Raw genomic sequence first — 26047 nt, 5'->3', positions numbered from 1 at the left:
TCTGACTCTGTTTCCCTAATTCTGTATTCTAATACAAATGGTTTCTAACCAAAATCATCCAAAAAATATGGTATACAAGGTTATAGAGAGCATACCAAAAAAAAAAGGATTTGCTTTGTATATTTGTTTATTTGGCAATCTCTAGTAAAACATTCTTTTAAGCAAAAAAAACAAAAACTGATGGTTTTGCTTCCCCTGTACTCTGGGCCAGGCTATTTTAACCAAAAAGAGAAAAAATTCAGAAATATTTCCCCCGAGGCCAGGTGAACAAAAAAGAAAGGAAGCATGGGGATTCTTACATACATGCAAGTACTTTGTATCAGGGAAGGTCTCCCTAGAGTCAGGGAATTGTTCCTGCATTACTCAATGGGAGTAAAGAGAAAAATTTACATCTTAAATAAGGCCATAGACAGATATATATATATATATATGTATGTGTGTGTGTGTGTGTATCTCAACAGGTGAGGCCAATATTATTTTAGAGAAATTAAGGAAGGCAACTCTATTTGGGAACAAGAATCAGATTCCTTCTAACTGAAGAGATGCAATTCTTGGACTTTCAAATACTGTAGTAATTTCCCATCTGTGGGGCAATCACAACCCTTCTTTGCTGAGAGGTTTCTCTTCAAGTCATTATCTTGTAGGGGAGAAAATGTCTGAGATTTTAATAAGTAAAAAAAAAAAGGTTAAGAGTCCCTGCCCATTCATTCAAATGTTTTAATACTCAGGTTAGTTGAGAAAAACCAAACATGGGGACACATAAAAGTTACCCAAAAAAAAGGTATTTTTCACTACTGCCCTTAAGATAAAAGGTGACCAAAAGGCAGAAGGGCTACAGCTGCTTTTGAGGCCTTTCTAAGAGGAAAGTTATTTCATTAATTATCCCTAAATGTGAAAGTCACCAGGTATCATTATGGTCTCCCCACCCCATCTCCAAATTAGGAAAGTGCAGTACTAATAATTGTGTGGTGAGAATGAGAAAAGAAGGAGAGTTCTAAGGAGAGCAACTGTGACTTCATTGGCATAGGGAACCCTGATGAGAAAACATCCTCTATCGGTGCAGGTCAGTACCTGCTCTCCAAGTTACAGTCTTGGAGAGTTAACTCTGAGAAGTTAAAGGACTTGTCCTGGTCACAAAGCCAGTGCGTATCAGGATTGGAACTTGAGCCCAAGACTGCCCAACAGGCAGGCCAGCTCTCGATTGAATATGCCTTGTTGCACTTTACCAGTGAAATCACAGGTTCAGTCTCATTTGAAGAGAAAATGTAACAATTTATAACTGGCATCCAGGGAGAGAAAGATAATCAGAGGAAGGTGAAAAGAAGTTCTTTTTGTTTTTATTGCTCCAAAGCATCCCCCAGTCTTGTTTCTCTGGCCTTATATGCACATTGTACTTGAGATGTATTACATGTACTTAAGATGAATTAGCAACTAGAGGAATCTTTTAAAAGACTCCCATTAGAGTGAAGAGAATAAGTGCATCTCCCAGGTGTCATGCGAAGTATTTTTCGCAAATGTTATATCATTTGAACCTCCTAACAATCCAGCAAGGTAGGTGTTATTATTACTGAGAAAACTGAGGCAAACAGAGGTTAAGTGGCTTACCCAGGGTTGCACAGTAAATGTCCGAGGCTAGATTTGAACTCAGGTCTTCTTGATTCTAGGCCCACTGCTCTATCCACAGAGTTACCAGTTGCCTCTCCATTACAGTGTGAACCAACCATCATTTTGCCAATAATGACTAGAAATGGGTCAGAAGAGGAAGTGGACCAGTCATCTAGCAAAATCAAGGGGCCACAGTTGCACAGCATTGATTTAAAACTGACTTAATTCTTTCCCATTGTTCATTCCATCGGTTACAATCCTTCTTTACAACCTGTATAATGTCTCATGTGAAAGTATTTGCAGATCTTATACTTAATTGCATGCCACCAAGGTGGGGGGGGAGGGGAGAGAGGGGGAGAAAATTTGAAACTCGAGGGATTGTGGAACTGAATCTTGTAAATTAAAAGTAAACAAATTAATAAAGACAAAAACCTAACTTAATGGTCAATTGATGTAAAATATTAAAATACTTAGAGGTAGGTTTCTAAAGCATCATGGTAGGACACAGAAAAGATCACAGAGGATGGAAATGTATGGGTTTGTTGCATTCTGTATAGTTAGATGGGGTAGCCACATTAATAAGATCATAGACCCCTTGAAGTATCAGTCTTTCATATAACATGATTTACTAAATGCTGAATTGAATACCTAAATGCAAGAACAAGAAATTTATAAACTATTTCACTTTCTCTGCTTAAGCACAGAGGAATTCCTGAAGAAAGACGAATAGCTGTTCCAGACTCCAATTTATTTTTTCTTTGCCAAATGAGTAACTCTGGGTGACTCACCATTCTTCAATAAATGTAGAAGCAAAACTTAAAAATTAATGAAGGTCACCATGGGTGGCAATGGACCAACCCAGAGAACACAGGATCATAGGATTTAAAACTGGAAAGTGCCTCAGAGATCAACTCATCCAAACCCTCATTTCATAGTAAAGGAACCTGAGACCTCGAGAAGCTGGGTTACAAGCCAAAGGTTGCAAGGGGCAGAGCTGGGATTCAAACCCACATACTCTGACTCCAAATCCATTTCACCACAGTTGTCATCATTTTCCTCTGCTCATAGTGTCCAAATACTTTGGAGGGAGAAGGAAAATAGGTAAGTATATGTTTGCATATAACAGAGCAGTCCCACTGCTCAGAGCCTTGGGCAAAACTCTCCACCTTGGTTTCTTCACCTTCCCTTTCATCCCTCATCTCTTCTGTCTTCATCTTCACGCAGACATGGAGCATAGGCAGGCTGCCCTGAGAACACCATTCAGGTCTATTTGACCAGTGTTATCAACATCCTTAATCCAAGGGGTTCTTAACATGAGTCCCATGAATTTGGGTTGTTTTAAAATATATACTAACATATATGCATATACACATATGTGTGCAAATATTTGATAACAATTTAGATCTAATTAGTTTCCTTTGTAATTCTATGCATTTAAAAACCATTATTCTGAGAAGGGGTACATGAGCTTCACCAGACTGCCAAAGGGTACGTGACAAGAAAAAATCTCTGCAGTCTAGACCATATTTTCCCTTTCCCTATTAAAAATCTGCTCTCATCTAGGATTTCTACTCTGAAAGGGGGCTGATCAGCTAACTATGTTAATGTGTTTGTAATCAATAGCTACTTAATCAGTGACCTCCTCCCAGGTTAATTTACATTTCAAGAGGAAATAATACCTAGAAGACTAAGAGCTGCTTTTGAAGATTTGGAGACTTGAACCTCTAGGATTAGCATCTGAGAGACTATTTAGTATACCCAATTCATTTTACAGATAAAGAGCCTAAGTCTGAGAAAGGTGAGGTAACTTGCCCAAGATCACACAATCACACAGCTAGCTACTGGAAGATCCAGGACTGGAACCTGGATCTCCTAAAATGCTCATTCAGTGCCCTTTCAATGAAAATAATAATAAATAGCATTTATATGCTGCTTTAAGATATGTAAAGTGCTTTTACATATACTATTTTATTTGATCCTCACAACCAGCCTGTAAAATAGGTGCCAGTATTATCTCATTTTACAGCTAAGGAAACGGAGGCACCACAAGTGACTTACCCATATTAGCACAGCTAGTAAATAAAGTTAGAATCATAAGTGGGATTTCAACTTGGGTCTTTCTGACCCCAAATCCATCATCAAATCTAGCATTCTATTTACTACTCTACACTGTCTTTGGGGCCAGGAACAATGAGTGTATAAAAACACTTCAAAGAATAGTCAGTACATAGTTGCATTTCCTAAAGGCCAGTTGAAATCATTGGTGCAGAAAAAAAACAAGCCCAAAGCCTGCAGGAGTTTCCATGGTATTTCATTATTTATTGAAAATGTTATGAAAATGAATCCCCCACAAGGCTGAAAAATGATCATTGTTCAAAGATGAAGAGCCAAATATCCAATCTGCTGGAAACCACAAATTCAGCAGCATCACCCAGCCTTAATGATTGACTCAAATGTTCCTGGACTGAGGAAGAAGGGGCAGATGGAAAATCAGTTTCAACTACTATTGGTTAATTGCTGAAGAAAAAATAATAAGGATCAGAGTCCCATCTCAGATGTCAAGTAACAAGCCTTTCATTATCGCATGTAAAAGGTACAATAATCAAATGACTAATTTCACAAGGAGCTAATTAAGGCAGAAAATAGTAAGGGAGATAATTCACATTTCTATGATATTTTAAGGTTTGCAAAGCACTTTCTCATTTCAATATTATGAGGTAGGTAATGCAAACATTTTAATCCCTATTTTATGGATCCAATTCATTTAGATACAAACAGAAAAATAAAACAGTACTTGTCCAGAAGAAGCTTACATTCTTTTGGAAGGGAAACACCATGTATACAGATAATTCCTTATAAAATATGCACAAAATAAATAGAATTGTGTGGGAGTAGAAGGGAGCAACATCGGCTAAGATTACCAGAAAAGGCCACTTATAGGAAGTATCACTTGAACTCAGCTTTGAAAGGAGCTAGGGGTTCAAAGATGGAAAGCATGTGAGGCATGCAGGAAAACTTCTATAAAAGCATAGAGAGGGAGATAGAATATTAGGTCCAGGAAACTGCAAGTAGACAAATGAAGAAACCAGTTTAGAGAGACTGAGTGACTTGTTCAGGGAAATATAGCTCATAAAGTACAAGATAAACTGCAGACTGAGCATCTAATCCAATTCTACAATCCCTCATTAAGTACTTATAACATACAAGGCACTGTGCTAAGAACCACAGATACAAAAAAAAAAAAAATGACCCAACCCAGTACCTATCTTCAAGAAGCTTATGTTTTAATTGAGGTGGAGGGGAAGGTGTTATGACATATAAGCGGATATGTAGATATATAATTGTTTTAGGGATAGCAGAAGACCAGAATGCTTTCTGTCAAATAGTAACTAACAACACAGCAGAAATTGTTTTTTAGAATGGCTAAATCCTTCCATTCCAATCTTCACTAGGAGGTGGAAGGTCAGGAGAGAGAACTGTTCCATCAACATTTGGAAGAAATTTTGCTCATTAAATAAAATAAAGGCAAGTTTATAGGCAGAATTGTTGTTTGATGGTCAATGGACTATTTCCCAAAAAAGAAAAAGTTAATATGCCCACCATCCAAAAAGGACCAAATTTTAAATAATAAAAATCTCAATAGCCTTGACTCGGGCTTTAAGATCACAAGGAACAAATGGATAATGGAGTTACTATGTCCAACAGGCTAAGTGTGAAGGGATATTTTAGGATTATTTACAACAAAGCTATCATGATTTATACAACACCATCAAGAACATTCCTTGAGGGCACATGGGCCAAATAGAAGAATATTTGCTTAGAAAAGAGGTAGTCCCAGAGCACTTGAGCACTTAAACATGCATTCACAAAGGAAATAATTTATACTTGGATGTCATCTTTCTAGAGATTTCCATTGGTCATCCTGGCAACAAAATCATTTTCCTTGTTAAATTGGGGCTTTAAGAGAATACTTGAATTTGGTCAATTTAGATGAGGAGATGGAAAATAACCCAATAGTTCCAAGGAAGGATTGTTCCCTAAAAGAATTATTCTTAGTAGTAACTAACCTATGCCACAGGGAATGGGATTTTGGAATGTAATGGTGACTAGTCAAAGATATTCAGTCACCTTAGATCAGGAAAGAATAAAACAGAAAAAGGAAACAGTAAAGCCAATTCAAGGCCACATGGCAAGCCAGGTGTAATGGGCAATGTTAATGGGATCTGAAGATCTTCCATGCCCCTTGAACTTGCTGACAAAGCAGGAAGAGGAAGAGCAGGAAGGAGCCAGAGCCAAGGAGGAGCCAGGCAGGAGCCCGCATGTGACTCGAAGTGGCAGGGGCTGAAGGGAACTACTTTTTTCTTTGAGCCAGCCAGAATTTCTGCCAGGGACTCCTGCTGACAACTACTGGGGATGGGAACTGAGGGGGGGCCAGAGCTGCTGGGAGCAAGCTGCATGGAGGCTAAGCAGTTAGTGTGAGTAAGGAGAGGAGGATCTTTGCCTGAGGTAGCCTGTTCTGTTTTGAAGGCTTGAGAATGTGAGTGTTTACTTACATGTTCCAACTCCATGGCTACTGTGACGGCTTTGACTTTCTGGTTTGGGGACTCGGTTTTCTGGTATTTGAATAAATGTTCTAGCTATGTCCCCCATGTAGAGAGCCTGTTACATTTTTTGTAATTAATAACCATATCAACATATTTCTAGTTACCATAGGCATTGTGAATACTGCATTGTTGATACACCAGGTTGGGAGATAAGGGAGATCAAGTGGTTGCCCCTCTCCCTAGTTAGAGAGCTGAACAAGTTCTTCCTTACTCACTTGAAAGGAGGAAGAGAGAGAGAGGGAAGAGGAAGAGAGACAGACAGACAGAGACAGAGAAACAGACAGAGAGACAGAGACAGACAGACAGAGGCAGAGAGAGACATACAGACAGAGACAGAGAGAGAGAGAGAGAGAGAGAGAGAGAGAGAGAGAGGGAGATTTAATCTCTTCTTGCCTTTTATATGCATACCCAGTCTGGTTCACTAACCATTTTAAAAGTTTTTCATAACCAGTAAGCTGACAGGCTGTGCATACTCTCAAAAGGGCATAAGGGCCCTCTATGTGACCTTCTTAGAAGCAGGTTCACCAAGCCTCCATTTGGATAGGCAATAGGTATAGCACTGAGCATCAGCCACTCTCCATACCCCCTCTTCACTTGTAGATATATTCTACAGTCATGTTTTCAAGTAGAAGAAAAAAATGTCAACACCGTAAAGCACCTGTACATTAAAAATGGACTGACCAGATTTAAAGAATGTGATGATATTTAAGAAATAGAAACTGAGCATTACGAAGAAGAAGGAGGAGGAAGAAGAGAAGGAGGAGAAGCTAACATTTATATAACTCAATGTGTGCCAGGGATTGTGCTAAGCACTTCACAGTTATCATCACATTTGATCCTCTCAACAACCCTGGGAGGGAGGTGCTATTATTATCCCCATTTTACAAATGAGGAATCTAAGACAAACAGAGATTGTCACATATAGAAGGTGACACATTTGGCAAGTGTCTGAGGGCAGATCTGAACTCAGGTCTTCAGAACTCCAGGTCCAGTACTCTATCCATTGTGCTTTTTTGTTCTTCAGTCAATTCAGTCGTGTACAACTTTTCATGACCCCATCTGGAGTCTTCTTGGCAAAGACACTAAATCCGTTGGCCATTTCCTTCTCCAGCTCATTTTACAGATAAGGAAAGAGGCAAACAGGATTAAGTGACTTGCCCACTTACACAGCTAGTAAGTGTCTGAGGCTGGATTTGAACTCAGGCCTTCCTGACTCTAGTCTGGTGCTCTATCCACTGTGCCACCTAGCTGCCTCAACATATAAAGTAAATGGACTAGATGACCTGTAAGGTCCCTTCCAATTCTAGAGTTATAATCCTATGATCTTATACCTCCTAATACTAATCCTATAGCATGTACCCATCCTCCAACGCATAGATTCTTAAATAGATTTCATGAGGTCAATGAATTTGGATGGGAAGAAAATTACATCTTTATTTTCTAACTGAAATTTAGTATTTTCTTCAATATTAGAAGGACTGGAATTTCCGAATACCTCAAAGGATGAAGGAAATGTCTGTGCCAATTGACAACCTGGTTGTTCTAGTGTTAAAGATATTATTATGAGAAAGGGATCCTTAGGTTCACCAGACTGCCAAATGCGTCCATGACACATCAAAGAAAAAAAAAAAAGATTAAGAGCCTTGACCCTGGAGGATGCTAAAGTGATGAGCTAGGGCTCAAAAAGAAGTATCTCATCCCTCATCCAAAAGACAAGGCTCTAAGTAATCATCAAAATACTACTATATCTTTAGTTATGTTCTTTCTTCTTTCTTTCTTTTTTTTTTAAAGCAATTGGGGTTAAGTAACTTGCCCAAGGTTACACGGCCAGTTATTTTGTGTGGGTGCCAAGTATCTGAGGCCGGAACCAATCCGGGTCCTCCCGACTCTGGGGCCAGCACTCTTACTCATTGTGCCACCTGGCCGCCCCTTCTTTCCTCTTTCTTGAACTTAACACAGTCCCTGCACATCACTTTCTCTTCAGTCATCACCTCTTCTTCTCAGTATAGACCTGATTATTCCATTGTATCCGGATGAAGCATCCGTGTCCGTGCCCACAAAGCTTCCAGGGGGATCCTAACCAAAGGTCATGCAGAGCAATGCACTTGATGGAGGAAGCTTAGGGAATGGGGATTCGGAAGCAGTGAAGTCAGGCAAGGAGTAGAACTAAGCAAATTATGACCTGCTTTCCAGAAGAGCTGGTTCCTTCTCCCTCTCTAGCTGCTTTGAAAAAAGTGATAAATAGATAGTTTTGAGTCCTGTGGAGGTGAAATTCCCTTAGACTTGCCTGGTATTCAAGGGATAGAGATGCAAATTAAATACACGTACCCAAGTGCATTTACAAAAGAAAAGGTATGGCCATCTGGCTGCCAGGGCACTGCTCTGTTACCTCTGGCTCAGCAAAGACAGAAACATTCAGCTGAGTGTTATCTAATAGCATTGGGCTGGGAGTAGATCACATCTATATGTCAGGCATGGCACTACATGCTGGGAATATAAATACAAGCAAGTAAAATTGTCCTACCCTCAAGGAGCTTACATTCTAATAGAGAAAGCTGACATATAGACAATTGGGGGTAAGGTAATTTTGATTTAATTACCATTCTCAGAGCTAGAGTAGGAAAGGGGCACTCAAAGGGAGAGGCATGGCATGTATTATCAGTTTAAGAGCTTGTACAGGGAGCTGGTAGCTACCCTAGGGAAAATTCCAGATAATTATAATACCAGATTCCATCTAGGAAATGATGAAAAGTAAACCAAAGAATTGAGAGGTCATCAAAGGATGTCCAGACCTTTTATGTCAGGAGGAAATCTTTGATGCAAGAGTTCTGTGTATATTAAATGCCAAATGATAAAAATAGACAGTCAGTGGCACAGGAATCCTGAGAAGTGACCACCAAAGAGTGGGGAAGCTGAGGAAGGCTTTACTAACGAAGACAGAATTTGAGCTGGGTCCTGAAGAAAGGGTAATATAAGTTGAGAAGAGAATAAAAACAATTCTAGGCAAGAGATAACAGCATGAGCAAAGGTAGAAAGGTGGGAATACATGCTATCCAGTGAGGGAACGATGACTAGTCTGGTTTAGCTGGAGGGGATGGTTCATGTACAGGAATAATCAGAGCTAAAATGTCCAGAGTAAAGAAACCAAGGCAGCTCACTTGTGGGGGCCACAAGGAAGCTGAACCAGGCAATAGTTATTAGTACTACACCAGGCCTTCTCTCATTTGACAGATGAGGAAACTGAGGTAAAGAGGGTTAAGTGACTTGCCCAGGATCACACAACTAGTAAGTGTCTGAGGACTGATTTGAATTCAGGAAGATGAGTCTTACTGACTCCAGGTCTGGCACTCTGTGCACTATGGTGCCACCTAGCACCCCAGGGTAGGATTACAGAATATTAGAACTAGAGTTGGGCAATGGAGATCATTAAATCCAATCCCCTCCTTTTACAAGAGGAACTAAGAACCAGAGAGAAGTGATTTGACAAGGCCATAGTGAGTTTAGGAGCAGAAACCGAGACAAAGCTCAGGTCCCCTGACTCTTAAATCAGTATTTTCCTCACTATTCCAGTATTCTCTGTTAGTGGATGAGACGGGGCAGGTGGATACTACACTCCCTAGACCAAGGCTCAGTGGGGATTCTTAGCTGCTGAATGCAAAACCAGCAGGGTTAGAGCTTCTCGGAAGTCCTTGAAATTCCAACAGCAGGGAAGGTATTTTGGTTATGGGCTGCCATGGTGTGTATGCAGCTGACCTTCAAATGATCAGTGAAGTTTTTTTCTTTTCTTTTTTTTTAAACAAGGACTTCATTATAAAAGATCTTATTCTCAGCAGATTTTTTCACTTAGATATTGTTGTTTAAAATAAATCCATGAATTGAAAATAAAATATTTTTTTAAAAGGAAGGTAATGAAAGACTTGAATGAAGTGAAAAAGAATGAAATGAGCAGCACCAAGAGAACATTGTATACAGTAGCAGCAATATTATTTTAAGAACAACTTTGAGCATCTAAGTCATTTTGACTATTATAAATACAAAAACTAAAAATAAAGGACATATGAAGAAAAGTAAAATAATTTATTATCACTACATTTATGTGAGTAGTAAAACTCCCCCTTTTACTCTGTGTGATCATGAACAAATCATTTGCCCCTCTCTCAAATCATCTGTAAAATGAGGGAATTAGACCAGGTGATTTGAGCTCTGAGTCTGTGATCCTATGCACCCAAGTGATCCCTAAGGCCCTTCTAGCCCACACACAAGCCCAGAGCATGGACCAGGTATGCAGCCACAGCTGCTTAAGCATTAACAACCCTTGACCCTTTCCCTGAATGGGCATTTAATGAAAGTTCAGTAATGAAAGTTAGCAACCAAATATTTCCCCAAAAAACTTGAGGAACACTCTCCCATAGATGCACACAACCTCTGCAGGAAGAGGGACACACACAGAGAGAACACATGAGTCCAGGATACGCATGGGAATGGGGAACACACACCTTTGATGCCAAAGGGCCACTGATGTCTTGCTGCTGTTCTTGCCCACCCTGCTCCCCTCCTGCCTCCAGGCAGCTCCTCTCTGATGCTATTTGGTCAAACAGATGCTACTCAGCTGGGCACAGGAGCCAGGGTACCACTCTGTTACCTCCAGCTCAGCAAAGATGGCCAGTTGAGCATAAGCCAACAGCTGGGGCAGAGAGAAGGAGATCCCAGGGCCTGCAAAGTCATCATGATGACATCACTCACTAGGAGAAATCGATGGCCCTGCACCGTCTGAAGTCAAAGCTGCCCCGGACGCGTAGGTTTTTTGCACGGATCCCTCTCCACTCACGCGTCCTGCGTAAGGACGATGGGCATACTTGAGGAAGAGTGTGCACGTCCCGGGCATACGGAGAAATATTTTTTCTACTTTTCTTAATATCTCATTTCATTAAATTCCTTTGCTTTGGAATAATTATATCTTCCATCTAAGCGTTACAGGCGAACATAGGAGCAGAGGCTCAAGAGCTCATTTGCTGGGGACACACCCTAAAAGTTGCTTGAGGGGGGGTGCCACCAAACAATATGATCACCTTTCAGTCTATCATCTGTTGGATCCTTTTAGTCCCTGTTGGGCCAATCCTTTTTGCTAATCTCTTCGTGATGCCATTTGGGGTTTTCTTGGCAAAGATGCTGGAATGGTTTGCCATTTCCTTCTTCTGCTCACTTTACAGATAAGGAAACTGAGGCCAGCAGGGTTAAGTGACTTGCCCTGTAAGTGTCAAAGGCCAAATTTGAACTCAAATCTTCCTGACTCCAGGCCCAGTGTTCTATCCACTGTGCCACCTAGCTGCCCCCGGGGCCAATCCTATTTATCTGCTATAAACATTTCTGATAAAAGAGATAATAGGGATCATAGGGGCAAAAAAAAAAGATTACCTACTCTCATAGGCTCTTAGACTTGGAAGGGACCTTAAAAGTCATCTAATCCAACCCCCTCATTTTATAGATGAGGAAACCGAGACCCAGATAGTTGAAATGAGTTTCCCAGAAAGTTGAAATGACTTGCCTAGAATCACATAGGGAATAAATGGAAAAATTGCATAGATATAAGTTTTAATGATTCCTTTAAAAACGCCAATAAAATGAATTGTCACAGAGGTATATTTAAGTTAACATAGTACCAACAAAACCTCCGGGCAAAAACCCCCCCACAAAATACATTGAGTTGAATCTCTTAATTTTGCAGATAAGGAACTTAGAGCTCATTTGCCCAAGGTCACACACTTAATTAGTAGCAGAGTTGGAGCTAACACATTAGCATAATTCTTTAAGAGGCTTTTAGCCAAGATGACAGATTGTCCTGCTCCCCCCACACCTACTCCAGGAAAAACTTGAAACCCACACCAGAGCAAACCTATCAGGAAATACTATGAGAAACTTTAGAAAATTGTTTCCACCTCAGAACTGCACAAAAAGTAAAGCAAAAACCCTCAGACAAGAGAAATAGGTGCTTCCAACAAAGCCAGGACCAGTGAAGGCTCCCAACATGGAAAGTGAAGGTCCACCAATATGTAGAGTCTACATAGCTCCATATCAGGAGACAACAAAAGCAATAGATTTGGAAGCAGGGGTGTGTGGAAGGTTGATTTTCAGCAAATGCTACTGATTTATTGTGTTGTCAGTGGTCTAGACTTAAGGAAGTGATTAATAAAATATTTATCATGCATATTAAATTTAAAAGTATGTCATATGCAAACTTTTTGAGACCTGGTTGTTAAACATTTAACAATATACTCCTAAAGCGACCCAGTGCAACATAGCCATGCTTCTAACAGAACAGTGCTCAAACCAAGAAAGTCCAGGCATGCAGAGACTGAGGTCCCAAGCACTCTGTCCTGAGAGGCCATGGAAGTCCCTGAAATCCAGGTGATACTTAAAAATTTCACCTTAGAAGAAAAGAGTAATTCCATAAAAGCTTCAAGCAGAGACCTAAAGGAAAAAAAAAAGGATTTTCCACAGGGACTACATAGATCCCTAGAAGAAATGAAGCAAAAAAAAAAAAAAAACACAACTGAAATAGTATCTCTAGATGAAAGAATTGAAAGGAGAATAGTTAAGAAAATAAAAATGATAAACCTTACCCAAATAACAGAATCACTGAAAACTATAATAGATGAAACAGAAATCAATGACAAGGCAGCAAGAAATACTAGAATTAAATCAAAAGACTGGAAAAAATAGAAGAAATGTAAGAGAGATGATTTTTAAAATTACCTTGAAAAGGAACAGAATTTAAGAATGACAACCAAACCACTCAACCAAAGCCTGGACAGCATATTTCAAGAAATCATAAATGAAAACTACACAGATATATTAAAACTGGGAGAAAAGAAAAGATGAAGAAAAAATCCACCAATTACTTCTTAAAAGAAATGCCAAAAGGAAAAGTCCCAGGAATGGCACAGCCAAAAACCAGAGCTCCCACAGTGAAGAAAAAATACTTTAAGCATCCAGAAAGAAGCAGTTCAAGTACCCACAAAGTCACAGTCAAACCTGGAAGTGTCTGTTATGAATGAAAGGAAATCTTAGAATACAGTATTCCAAAAGGAAAAAGATATAGCCTCATAACCAAGAAAAACTTACCCTGAAAAGCTGAGTAGAATCCTACAAGGGGGGTGGCTAGGTGGTGCAGTGAACAGAGTACTAGCCCTGGAGTCAGGAGGACCTGAGTTCAAATCTGGCCTCAGACACTTAACACTTACTAGGCATGTAACCTTGGGCAGGTCACTTAACCCCAACTGCCCTGCTTCCACCCTCTAAAAAAGAAAAAAAAAAAAGAATCCTACAAGGAGGGAGAAAAATGGATCTTTAATGTAATAAAGGATTTCCAAGCATTTATGATGAAAAGATCACAGCTGAGTAGGAACTTTTAAATACAAACACAAGATTCAAGAAAAATCTAGAAAACTTTCCCTGTCCTCTCAGGCCAGAGTGATCAAGACCTCAGATTTTCTTGGTATCTGGGCTTCCTCTGAGCAGTAGAAGAGGCTACATCATGATGTAATGCTAACATTCTCACTGTAAGAAGAAACAAGTGACCTTTCAGAACCTTAATGCCTTCCTAGGCTGTGAGAATTAAATAAGATAAGCAAAAGCCCTGTACTGCTTCTGTTCTAAGGGTCTGAAGAGGAAAAAGAAAAGGAAGGATAAACGGAGGAGTTCATTAGTATAGAAAGGAGGAAGAAGGGAGCAGAACTTGCTATTTCTTATAATTGGGCTGGGTGAAAAGAGTCCCCAAGCACGGATAAAAAGGAGGACATCAGATGAATCTTACTCTAATCTGAAATGGACAAAAAAAGGTTAAACAGAGAGAGAAAGAGAGAGAGAGACAGACAGAGAGAAAGAGACAGAGACAGAGAGAGAAAGAGAGTTTGGTGTAGAAATACATCAAACTTGACAGGGGAGCAAGCTGGCTTGGAGGAAGGTAATGAGGGAGGAGGGACAGACAATACCAGAAAGGGAACAGTCACAAGCAAAACAAACTCCTCAGTCTTGAAGAGTAGATTAAAACAGAAAAAAAAAAAAAAGGGTTTTTAAGAACTAGAATCTTAGGGTGGCTAGGTGGCGCAGTGAATAGAGCACCAGCCCTGGAGTCAGGAGGACCTGAGTTCAAACCCGGCCTCAGACACTTAACACAAAAACTAGGTGTGTGACCTTGGGCAAGTCACTTAACCCCAACTGCCCTCCAAAAAGCAAAAAAAAAAGAACTAGAATCTAAAGAGTCATCCATCAATTAGGGGATGGCTAAACAAATTGTGGTATATAAATTTAATAGACTATTATCACACCTTAAAAAAATTATAAAAGAGATGATTTTAGAGAATCATGGGCACTCTGTAATATGAACTGATGCAAAGTGAAGTAGAACCAAGAGAACAATTTCTTTTTTTTTTTTTTTAAGCAATTGGGGTTAAGTAACTTGCTCAAGGTTACACGGCCAGGTGTTTCTGGGTGGGTGCTAAGTATCTGAGCCCGGATTTGATCCCCAGGTCATCCTGACACTGGAGCTGGTGCTCTTACTCACTGTGCTACCTGGCCACCCCTCAAGAGAACAATTTCTACAAAGACATGAACCATGTAAAGAAAAATAACTTTGAAAGACTTCAGAACTTTAATCAATGCAAAGGCCAACCTTGTCTCCATTGGAACCTGTGGTGAGGAGTTAGCCAATTCCAGGGAGAGAAGTGATAGACTCAAGGTACAAAAGGAAACATACATTTTTAGACATGGCCATTGTGTACATTCATTTTGCTTGACTCCACTTACTTGTTATGAGGCTGTTGGGGGTGGAGAGGGTGGGGTGAGGGACACGTTAGACTGTATGAGAGGTTAGAAATACTGAAGCCTAAAAAAGATGGCCATTGAAACATTTTCTTTTTGAAATACACAGAAGAGAATAGAAGAAAATTTAGAAGGAAGCCCAGACAAGCAGGACAGTTTTGAAAGTAATATGGAATTTATTTTATATATTTTTAAAAGCAAGTATTATGAAATAGAGATTCACAGTTTCACATACGATCCTTTTTTTGTATTCTGCTGGATAGGTGGAAATGAGAATGTGGGTAAGTTCAAAATCAAAAAAAAAAGAAAAAAATCATGTTTTAAGATTTGCTCTATATTTTATATACATTATCTCATTTGAGACTCACAACAATACCGTAAAGTGGGACCTACAGAAATTAATATTACAATTTTATAGATATGGAAAACTGAGTCCCAGAAAGGTTAAATTATTTATCTATTGTCACAAAGCTGGTATCAGGAACAGGATTTGAATCTTGGCTTTGTGATGAACACTTACTAGCTGTGTGACCTTGAGCAAGTCATTTAACCCCAACTGCCCTGCCCTCCCTCTAAAAAAGAAAAAAAAAGAATCCTACAAGGAGGAGGAAAAATGGATCTTTAATGAAATAAAGGATTTCTAAGCATTTATGATGACAAGATCACAGCTGAGTAGGAACTTTTAAATACAAACACAAGATTCAAGAAAAACCTAGAAAAGTTTCCCTGTCCTCTCAGGCAGAGTGTTTTAAGTCCTGCATTCTATCCACTATCTGAGCACTGTAGCAGCAAGCACCCCAAGCGTCCTCAGGGTTTGCAGCTACCACAGGTTCTTGGATCTGCTTTGTTAAAGGAAAGCAACTCAAAATGGGTTAACAAGCTTACTTTAATCAGTCAGACATATATCGTTTACCTTGTTCAGGAGAAAAGGTCAGCACCCTGAACCTCAAAGTATACAGGCATAATTATCAAGACAGAAACATCAAGTAGACAGCTTTCCAAACTGTCCAACCATTACATCCATACCCAGTCAACATCTGGGTTTCCACATTCTGGGTTTTTCAAAGCCGGGGGACTCTCAACAACGGCTTCCCAGAATTCAGATCAAATCACAGAACACTTCTCAAAGTGAGTCCCAAAACAAAGCTACACATCAGGGCTTATATAGCCTTCTCCTGGCTCAGAGAATGTAACAACCTTATTGACCCACTGGCCAATCAAAAAATATCTACTGAAAAACAAGCCTCCCTCCCCAGGCTTCTGGTGCACTTTAGCCTAGGGGCAGGGAAGATCTTTAAAATTTACATTCGCATTACAAGCACCCAACCCAGTATCAATCAACAAGCATTTATGAAGCTCTTCCTATATGCCAGGCATGGTGCTAAGTACTAAGGATACCAGGAAAGGAAAGAGTTATCCCTTGGTACTTATCCTATGTTCTTGTCCTTCCCTCTAGCTCTGACTCTCAGTATGAAATTGCTAAATAATAATAAATTTTTAATAAATGCTTGGTTTAAAAAGTTTAACATTTGGATTAGCAACTGGCTGGCCTAAATTGATGTTTAAATTATCTCCCCTCAGCTGGACATCTTGAACAATTACCATTAAAAAATGACCTTATTTTCCTTAAAAGTGACCAAGAAAAGCATTCACCCGCATTGGCTCATCAGGGAAACCAGATTTGCTGGGCCGATCCTGTCTCCGACTTCTCAGGAGTTGCTTAGCTTGTTTTTCTGTCAGTATTGGGGAAGAATCTAAAGGGGGTAGGAGGGGAGAGAAGAGATGCAGGTATTAAAGTTAACAAGAAGTTGATTGTTTAACTCACCATGCAACAGCAAAATATTTGCAAGTGTGATTTGGGTTAATGCACAAGGGTGTTCTTTCTTTCAGGGTCCCATCCCAAGAGAGTGCATTCCAGGAGGTTTGGAATGGAATTTTGAATATTTTTAAATATATTTGTGATGATAATAAAGGAGATCATCTCATCTGAAAAAAATATTGTAAAATATCTTCCTTCTATATTGCAAATGGTCCACTCTATTAAAAACTATCTGTTCATTTAGAAAGTTTACCTTTTTAAAAATATATAACATTTCTTCCATGTCCTGTTTAATCTTTGGTGGCTTGGATATCATTTCTTAAAAATATAAAAATAATGTTTTATGCACCAACTCTAAGCTAGTGCTTAAGACTAAAAGTTACTACATAATGTTATTGGGAGATGTTCAGTAATGAAAAAAACCACAGCCAATTTAAATATTCCCATATAAAAGGAGTCTATCTAAACAAGCAACATTTATCAATACTTTTTAAAAATGATTACTCACAATATTAATTTAAAGATAAAGCAGCTTAGTCTATCTTCAATGATGCTAACAAGAGATTCTAGAAACCTGTTGTAAAAGACTACCAAAATATTGGCTTTATTCTCCCCAAAGTGCTATTTTGAAATCAAAATAACAAAGATACCATTAATGGTCCCATCTTAGAAATAAATAATTGCTATGATTTTCCACAGATTGATCTCCTACCTGAAAAGATGGTCAGGGTGAACAGAAAGAGAACCAGGGCCAGTAGCATCTTCATTTTGACCTCTCTCTTCTTCTGATCCTTCTCAAGTGAGCTTCTAGCACTGAGGTGCCAGCCACCTACTTGAAGGAAGCTGCACCAGGCCACAGATGTTTGTTTTTATGTTGCCCAATGGGACCCCATGGCATAATTTTTAAGTCATCTGGTCATGAGTTTTCAAGATGGTTCTGATTAATAGCTCAAATATTTCCTCCCCAGTTCCTCTAAAATTTTATACTGAAATATTAGTCTCTGATGGGTCTCTCAGTTCTAATTATCTTGACTTTCTGATATGTATAAATGAGGCGGCATGGCCAAGTGCATAAAATACCATCCCAAGAATCCTACTCAGGAGAACTGGGCTGAAATCCTACATCAGAAACTTGGTAGCAGTGTGACCATGAACTAGTCCCTTAAACTTTCAAATCTTCAGTTTTCTCATTTGCAAAGTGAAGCCATATATAAAATGCTTATATTGAGAGATGTCATGACATAATGGTTAGAGTCAGACTTGGAATCATGAAAACCCTGCTCAAGTTCTGCCTAAAACACATAATTTCTGGGTGACCTTCAGCAAGAAAATTAATCTCTCAGAGCCTCAAGCAACTCTTTAAGACTATAAGTTGCAGAGAAGTTGTTGATCTACATAAGTAAAGGGAATTTCCTCATTCAGGAATAACCTAAGTCAATGAACTCACACCAGACCAACAAAATAATACCTGTACTATCTAGCTGGAATGGAGTTTCTCCCCTATCTCAGTCAAGGTGAGGCTTGTAGCCCTAAGTCAAAAGACACTACTTTAAAGGTAGATAGTTTGGGGGCAGTGAGGTGGGACAGTGGATAGAGCACCAGCCCTAGAGTCAGGAGGATCTGAGTTCAAATCTACTCTCATACACTTATAAGTTCATTCCAGGTAATGCCACCCTGTACCCTAAAATTTTGGGGTTCCAGAACCCCTAAACCTTGTGAGCACACCTAAACCACATCAGAGGGAGTTTCCACCCAGGGATTTTCCCACATCAATAAAATCACAGGTATAGACAATAAACAAATTTTAAAAAACAAGGTCCTAATCTCATGGTAAGTAACTAAGAATGAAGCTGTGGCACTGTGAATTTCTATCCACTGGGCCTGGAGTCAGAAAGACCTGAATTCAAATCCTGCCTCAGACATGCCTAGTAGTGTGACCCTGGGCAAGTCATGTAACTTCTCTTTGCCTCAGTTTCCTTAATTGTAAGGAAACCTCACAGAGTTGTTATGAGGATCAAATGAGATATTTGTAAAGTGCTTAGCACAGAGCACATAGTAGGTATTATACAAATACTTATTCCCTCCCTCCTTTCACTACTGAAAGAGTGCATGTGTTAAGATTTTTTTTGCACATTCCTTAGTTAAAGTTCTGTTTTTCTCCTTGCAGGACCAATCAAGAGAACAGTCATTCTTCTGAAGCCAGGATACACAACCAATTTTGGTTTCCTAAAATAAGTCTCTTCCCATCAGTTACATAAGCAAGGAGCATTTTCCAATGCAATCCAAAAGCCACACAGTACCGTCCCTTTCTTTAAAGGAATTCTTAACTCCCACAAAAGTTGTCAAGATCAAATCTACCTTTTTCAGAGATGACATTGGAATACAATCATCATCACAAACATCATTTAATATTCTCTGAGCAACAAAAAAAGGCAACTGCTAGCTCACATAATAACCTGGGTCTTGAAAGTGCATAATGGTGATGGAGATGGTTGGAGAGAAAAGGGGTAGTGATGGCAAATGTGGCAACAATCCAAAACAAATTTTGTGAGCCAAAGAAAATGTTTTTGAGTTTAAATTTTTTTGAAAAACTAAATGAAAGATTGTTAAATCTTTGCATTATTTTAATCAAGCAAATTACCATATATGTTTGGTAATTTTTAAAGTAAATTTAATCAAATCAATAAACATTTATTCAGTGTCTGTTATGTGCCAAGCATTGTGCTAATTTCTGGGTGTACAAAGACAAAAATATGAAAAATTCTCTGCCCTCAAGAAGCTTACTTTCTTCCAGGGGAGAAATATTCCCACAGAAGTATACACAAAAATATATGTAATCTCTCCTGTCCCCCTGTCCTCTTACTGTCCCACCAGGGACTTTGGCTCTGGAATCAAATGGATTGAGTTCATTCTGAGGCAGGGCCTGATCCTAAACAGGGGTTTGGGTGTTAGGCTTGTTTCTGTTACCCTGACTCATTCCCACCACCCCAAAGAAACTCATAACTTAGGAATCTACGGTATCCCCCAAAAAATGAGAGACTCCCTAAAATGGGGTCCCTTCTAGGAAAGGTACTCATTGTACATTATAGGGATTAGTAATAGGAAAACAGTTTATTTCTTCTGCTACTAAAAAATGTTTAAAATACAAAAAGCTAATAAGCACATAGTGATGAATATGAAGAAAAAAGTTTCATTATCAACAGTAAACTTGACCTTTACTTTTGTTGTTTTCAGAGGAATTTGCCTACTGTTATAGGCATAGGAAGAGTATAGATGCTATGAGCCAATATGACCCACACACTATGAACACCAATGATTATAGTATTTTTCATCATTGGCTTCTCCTTTCTTCCTATCCTGAAGAGGCACTGGAATGGGATTCAGGAGAACTGCATTTGTGCCCTGGCTCCATCACTGCCAACCAGCCCACATGATCTTGGATAAGCCCCTCCTATTAGACTACATACATGCTCAGGTCTCCCTCATCCCCCATTTCTCAGACCTTGAGTTCTTTGTTCCATCTTATTCCATTGTTCACTAGCATTCATAATAGAAGTCTACACTTGCCTCCTCTGATTCCTCTAGTCATCCATTCATACATCAGCCCTTTGTAAGATGTCTTATTTCCATTATCCTATGGAGACAACTCCCTCAAAAGTTACCAGTGACACCCTACTAATCAAATTATAGGATCATAAAGTTAGAATAGTAAGGCACATTAGAGACCATCAAGTCCAACCCTCCCCTCACTTTATAGATGAGGAAACTGAGGCAAGAGAAATTACTTGCCCAGGGTCACACAGCTAATAAGGAAGGGTCTGAGGCATGATGTAAACTCACATCTTCCTGACTCTAAACTCTGCTCTTGATCCACTGAACCACCTAGCTACTAGGTCTTTTCTAACAGACTTTTACTTTCCTTTCTTCTTCTGTATCTGCTACATTTAACTTTATTAACCACTCTCTCCTTCCCAAAACTTTCCCTTCATCTTCCCACATTTCATTCTCTTGTTTCTCTTCTACCTCACCAAATGCTCCTCCATCTACTTTATTGGCAACCCTTGCTTCTCCCATCCTCTAAAAAAGATAATTCACATTTATTTAGTACTTAGATATGGGTATATAGATATATGTGTATAAGTGCTATAGAAATGGATGTTGAATTGCTAATTAATTTTTGGAATAAGGGAATGGGACCACAAGGGGGTGCCTCTGGTTTCAGTGGGGGATAGGCATGCTAGATTCTTTGTATATTCACCAAAAAAGACAATGATGGCAGCATGTGGGGAGTAAGGCATTAGTCACACTTTAATAAGGCACAGAAAGTACTAAGACAAACAGCACATAAAGTACAGAGCCAAATGAAATGGGATGGGGAGAAGGTTCAGAAGCAGACACCATGGGGATGGGGTGGTAGAGGAAGGCAGGAATCATGGGGAAGAGAATGGGAAAAGGAAGAAGCACTGAGAGTCACTTATGTAATTATAGATTGGAGTTGGGAGCACTCTTACAGCATGGACCCTTAGGAAATGGATGAGTGTTTGGGAAGTAGGAGTTTGGTGTCTCATTTGTATAGGGTTTTGGTGAAGGACAGACAAGCTCTTATCTATGCCACCTTGGGCTTAGTCAATAACATTCACATGGGGGTGGCAGGGCTTTGGTCACCTTAGGGTTGAAGCATGGGAGATAGGGGGTGAAAAAATAAAGCATATTCACATCATCTCAAAGTTATCAGCAACATCTGGTGCTCTGTTGGTCATACAGCAGATGTTTGGAGCTTATCTGAGGCTTACAGGCCATGGATAATTAACAAGACCAAAAGATCCTTACAGTAAGACGTAGCTGGCTTCTCATGATTTAGCACCTAGTCTGAGGATGTGACTTTTATTTTAATTACTTAATTACCTTATCTTATCAATTAATTATTTGATTTGTTCATTATTATATTAAAAAGTGTGTTATATAATTTATTAATAATTATTAGTTATTAATTAAATTATTTTGTTTTAATCTATGAAACAATTCGCAAGTAACCATTATATTCCCTTTATCAGCAAACTGGTAAAGTGGATGGAGTGCTGGGCCTGGAGTCAGGGTAGACTTATCTTTATGAGTCCAAATCTGTCCTTGGACACTTACTTCCCAAGAAAACTCCAAATGGGGTCACGAAGAGTAGGACATGACTGAAAAACAACTGAACAAAAAACAACCACTCTCCTAGGGAAGTGACTGGATAATCCATTCAGAATATATATAGTCTTTACTGCCATTTATTGTATTTGTATCCCCGGTGTCCAGCATAGTACCTAGAACATAGTAGATGTTCAATAAATTCCTGTAGATTGACGAAATGACTGATTGACTGGGGGAAGTAAATTGAGTCTAAAAGACCATTTGAGATAGTTGATGTTTCCTGTATGTGTTCATGAATGTCTTTACATCTTTAAGCATTTTTCTTGTGGGGGTGAAATAAAATTTGTTCTACGCCTGTATTGTATATTGAGTACCTTTATGGGAGGGGACCCTGTTACCCCCACTTTGGGAGGAAACCCTAAACATGATCCATATGTAAGCTTTGTTGTAGAGATTTCACTAGTTATGGTGGGAGGGAGGGAGAGAAAGAGCTGGAGAGAGAGGAAAGTGAACCACTGATGAGGGTGCAAACTTAGGTCTGTGGGAACCTTAAAGGGGCATTCTGCATCAATAGTTCTATTGTTGTTTTCAATTTCAAGTGCTGTTTGATTTCAATTCAATTTTCAGTGCTGTCAGATTCCTCATGACCTCATTCGGAGTTTTCTTAGCAAAGATACTGGAGTGGTTTGCCATTTCCTCCTCAGCTCGTTTTACAGATGAGGAAACTGAGGCAAACAGGGTTAAGTGACTTGCCCAGGGTCACACAGTTAGTGTCTGAGGTCACATTTGAACGCAGAAAGATTGAGTCTTCCTGACTTCAGGCTGGCACTCTATCCACTGCGCCACCTAGCCATGCCTTGTGGTTGGGGGGAAGTAACAACATGGAGATAAGGAGAAAGAGCATTTACCAATCCCTCCACCTACCTCCTTGTAATGGTAATGGAAATCTGAAGACCTTCCCTGCGCCCTAATAGGCCAAATGTAATCACATGTGGAGGGAGGAGTTTGCTGAAGGGTGGAGCAGAGCCCACAGGAAGCTGGGAGTCAGAGCAGTTAGAGCTGGAGGGATGAGATGACACACCCAAGGAGACAGTGTTTGTGAGTGTTTATTTTCTGAGTGTTTGTTTTGGGGAAGGCTGAAGGATGGTGTGGCTCCCTGCTGTGCTATGGTGTATTAACTTCTTTGTTACTATAATGGATCTGACTTTCTGGTGTTGGGATTTGGTTTTCTGGTGTCTGAATAAATGTTTTGCTTCTGTCTTCTATATAGAGAGTCTGTTATATTTTGCAACTGAAACCTATGCTGGCATATTCAGCCATCAGTGCTGTGAATATTTTGTTGGCACTAAACTCCTACGCTGTCCATCTTTATTAATGAAAGACAGCATAACCTAGTAGGTAAAGAGCCAGCCTTGGTGTCAAGAAGACATAGATTCAAATCCTTCAACACATACTGGTTGTCTGAACCTGAGCAAGTCACTTGAATTCTCAATGCCCCAGGCAACACCATAAGCTACAGAGCAAGTGCCCACCTGCTCTACCTTGAGGTAGTTTTCTATACCAACAAAATCACAGGGCCAGTACAATTCCTCCATCTCCCCCTTTAACTGATTGTTAGATCCTTTTGAAGGCAGAGACTGACTTGAGTCATCAGGAAGAACTGTCATCACAGATAACCTCAAATGTATGGGAAGATTTCTCTCAGATTTTATAGAGATGGGAAAGTAGTCATGTGGTCAGAAGCTATTGTTATTCTTTTGGTTGCCTTTTTTTTTTATTGTGATAACATCTGTGATTTTTTTTGTAAGTACTTGGTATATTCCTCACTTTCAGACAGGCTGAGAACATTAATACTTCCACAACCTCCAAATTGTGTCACCTCCGGCATGGCCCTCCTCTGTGGACAACTGATCTGGTCCAGGTGCCCTTCTCATCTTTGTTTTTATTAGTGCCATTCCTGTTTTCTCCAATAACACTTTATTAATATTCAGTTGTGGTGGGCCCACTGTCATTGATAGGGGAAAAAAGTTTATTCTAGAAATGTAAGCAGACATTTTCTGTGTTCCTCCAGTTAAACACACTCAGGATGATCTATCTTGAGATTGTTGCCAAGCTTTCTATAAATATTTTTCTATCCACTATTTCTCACTGTTTTATGCAGTGATATTACTCATAACCTTCTACCATCATCCTCTCTAAGTTTTTAAAAGCATATTTGTATTCTAAAGCAGTGTTGACCATGACTATCATATCTCCCTTTCTGGCAAGGATATCATGAGCAATAACTAAGCTCTTCCAGCCTCTTCAGTGTGGTGAATTATAAATAAAGGATCAACTTCCTGAGAAAAGGGTGATAATCTATAAGATGGTCTATGTAGATATGTATTCTTTTTATCCATTTTCTACTTTCCATCATCAATAGCTTGTTTACATAAATCATATCTCATTTTTATTCATATTTATCATATCACATTTTTATTCTTCTAATTTTGTATTGATTTTGAGCTTTGCTCTAACAAGTTAATGGTCTAACTACACAGATAACTGGTATATGACTTGCATGTCAATAACAAATTACTTCCTATTCCTTAAAATACAGTTAATTTCTTTTTTATGAATTTGTTCAGCATTCACAATGTCCACCTCCCCACTCTCTTCCTGAAAAAATGTATTCATAGTATATAGTAATGAAGCTTCGAAGGAGTCTGCAACCTTCAGGCTCTTCTGCTTCTTAATCTTGAACAATATTTTCCAACACACTTTTGGCCATCCTTTTTTCCCCTTCTTTTTACTGAAGTCACTGAGCACTAAAGTAAATTAAAATTGGCTTCAGTCAGTCATTCAGTCTGTCAGTAAACATCTATTAAGTGCCTACTATTTGCCAGGCATTGCTTAGTACTGATGATACAAAGAAGGCCAAAAGATATTCCTGGCCCTCATGGAGCTTATAGTCTAATGAAGGAGACAACATGCAAATAACTATGTACAAACAAACTAGGTACAAGATGAATAGGAAGGAATCAACAGAGTGAAGGCATAAGAATTAAAGGGGATTGGTAGAAAATGGCATTTTATCCAGGACTTAAAGGAAGCCAAGAGGCAGAGATAAGGTGGGAGGACATTCCAGACAGCCATTCTGGGAGTTAGCCAATCTGAAACACTCCAGCAAAGTTCTAAATAAAGTACAGGGGAAGAAGAAGAAAAATGGAAGGAGAGTGATAATACAACTAGAAGAAACAACGATAAATAGAAATAGCTTGAATTTAGAAAGCCTCGTCAAATTCTTCAAGAACTTCTCTACTTCCTCATTCTCTGCAACAGAAGGGGGGGGGCAGTGTTAAGAACACTTGATTTAGAGATGAAGGGCTTGCATTCAAAGACTGGCTCTGGCATTTAGTACCTGCATGAGGACCTTGTATGAGTCATGCATCCTCTGTGGTTTTCTCACCTGTAAAATGAAGCAGTTGGACAAGACAGCCTCAAAGGCCCCTTTCATCTCTACATCTACGGATAATCCTAAGTGGATTTATAAGCAATTTTCTTCTCAGGAGACCAGTTTTCAGGAACTCATCATGATAAATCAGGGAAGTGCCATGAAAGGATGTCTTATTACCTTTGAATTCATAATTAAAAACAATTCTTCCACCTCTTTTATTTGTCTCTCCGAGGAAAAACTGTGAGCTATCCTGTAAATAGCCTGTTCATAGAGTTCTTTGCATGTTGTCTATCCCATTTAGACTGTAAGCTTCCTTGAGAACAGGGACCAAATTTTGCCCTTCTTTGTATCTGAAGCGCTTAGAGCCTAGAACAGAGTAGGAGTTTAATAAATATTTACTGAATGACTGACTGATCATTCTTCTATTTAGCTGTAACTTCTGGCTTCTGGTTTCCTTTATAGCACGAATGTCAAAACTGATATAATTCCATTCTTCCAATAGTAGGCTGATTCATTGGAATACTGAAGTAAATATAGAAAGACAGATCTCGCATTTAGAATTCCAAAAGTTAAGTGAATGTATATAGATCACCAAAAAACTAAGTAATCTTCCATACCCTCTGCTTACTT

General features: G+C 39.3%; 2 protein-coding genes across 3 annotated transcripts in view; one reads left to right on the top strand and one right to left on the bottom strand.

The window, feature by feature from the left end:
- Positions 1–26047, top strand: part of SCPEP1 (serine carboxypeptidase 1) — a 358800-nt gene that overhangs the window by 102673 nt on the left and 230080 nt on the right. The gene's annotated exons all lie outside the window — the stretch shown is intronic.
- Positions 1–26047, bottom strand: part of CUNH17orf67 (chromosome unknown C17orf67 homolog) — a 46349-nt gene that overhangs the window by 15487 nt on the left and 4815 nt on the right. The window contains exons 3-4 of one of the 2 annotated variants that reach the window (XM_069067456.1): positions 17561–17691; positions 16683–16783 (exon numbers count right to left, since the gene is read on the bottom strand). In XM_069067456.1, coding sequence (XP_068923557.1) covers positions 16683–16783; positions 17561–17615 — 156 coding nt within the window. In that variant the 5' untranslated portion in view covers positions 17616–17691. The remainder of the gene's footprint in view (positions 1–16682; positions 16784–17560; positions 17692–26047) is intronic. The other variant, XM_069067457.1, reaches the window with a different exon arrangement.

Source organism: Petaurus breviceps, unplaced genomic scaffold (assembly GCF_028583685.1).
Source record: "Petaurus breviceps papuanus isolate PSGF00001 unplaced genomic scaffold, PetGlider_PUasm1.0 90750, whole genome shotgun sequence".
NCBI classification, from domain to species: Eukaryota; Metazoa; Chordata; class Mammalia; order Diprotodontia; family Petauridae; genus Petaurus; species Petaurus breviceps.
Note: the sequence above shows the minus strand (reverse complement) of the source record. Positions and strands in the feature narration are given on the sequence as shown.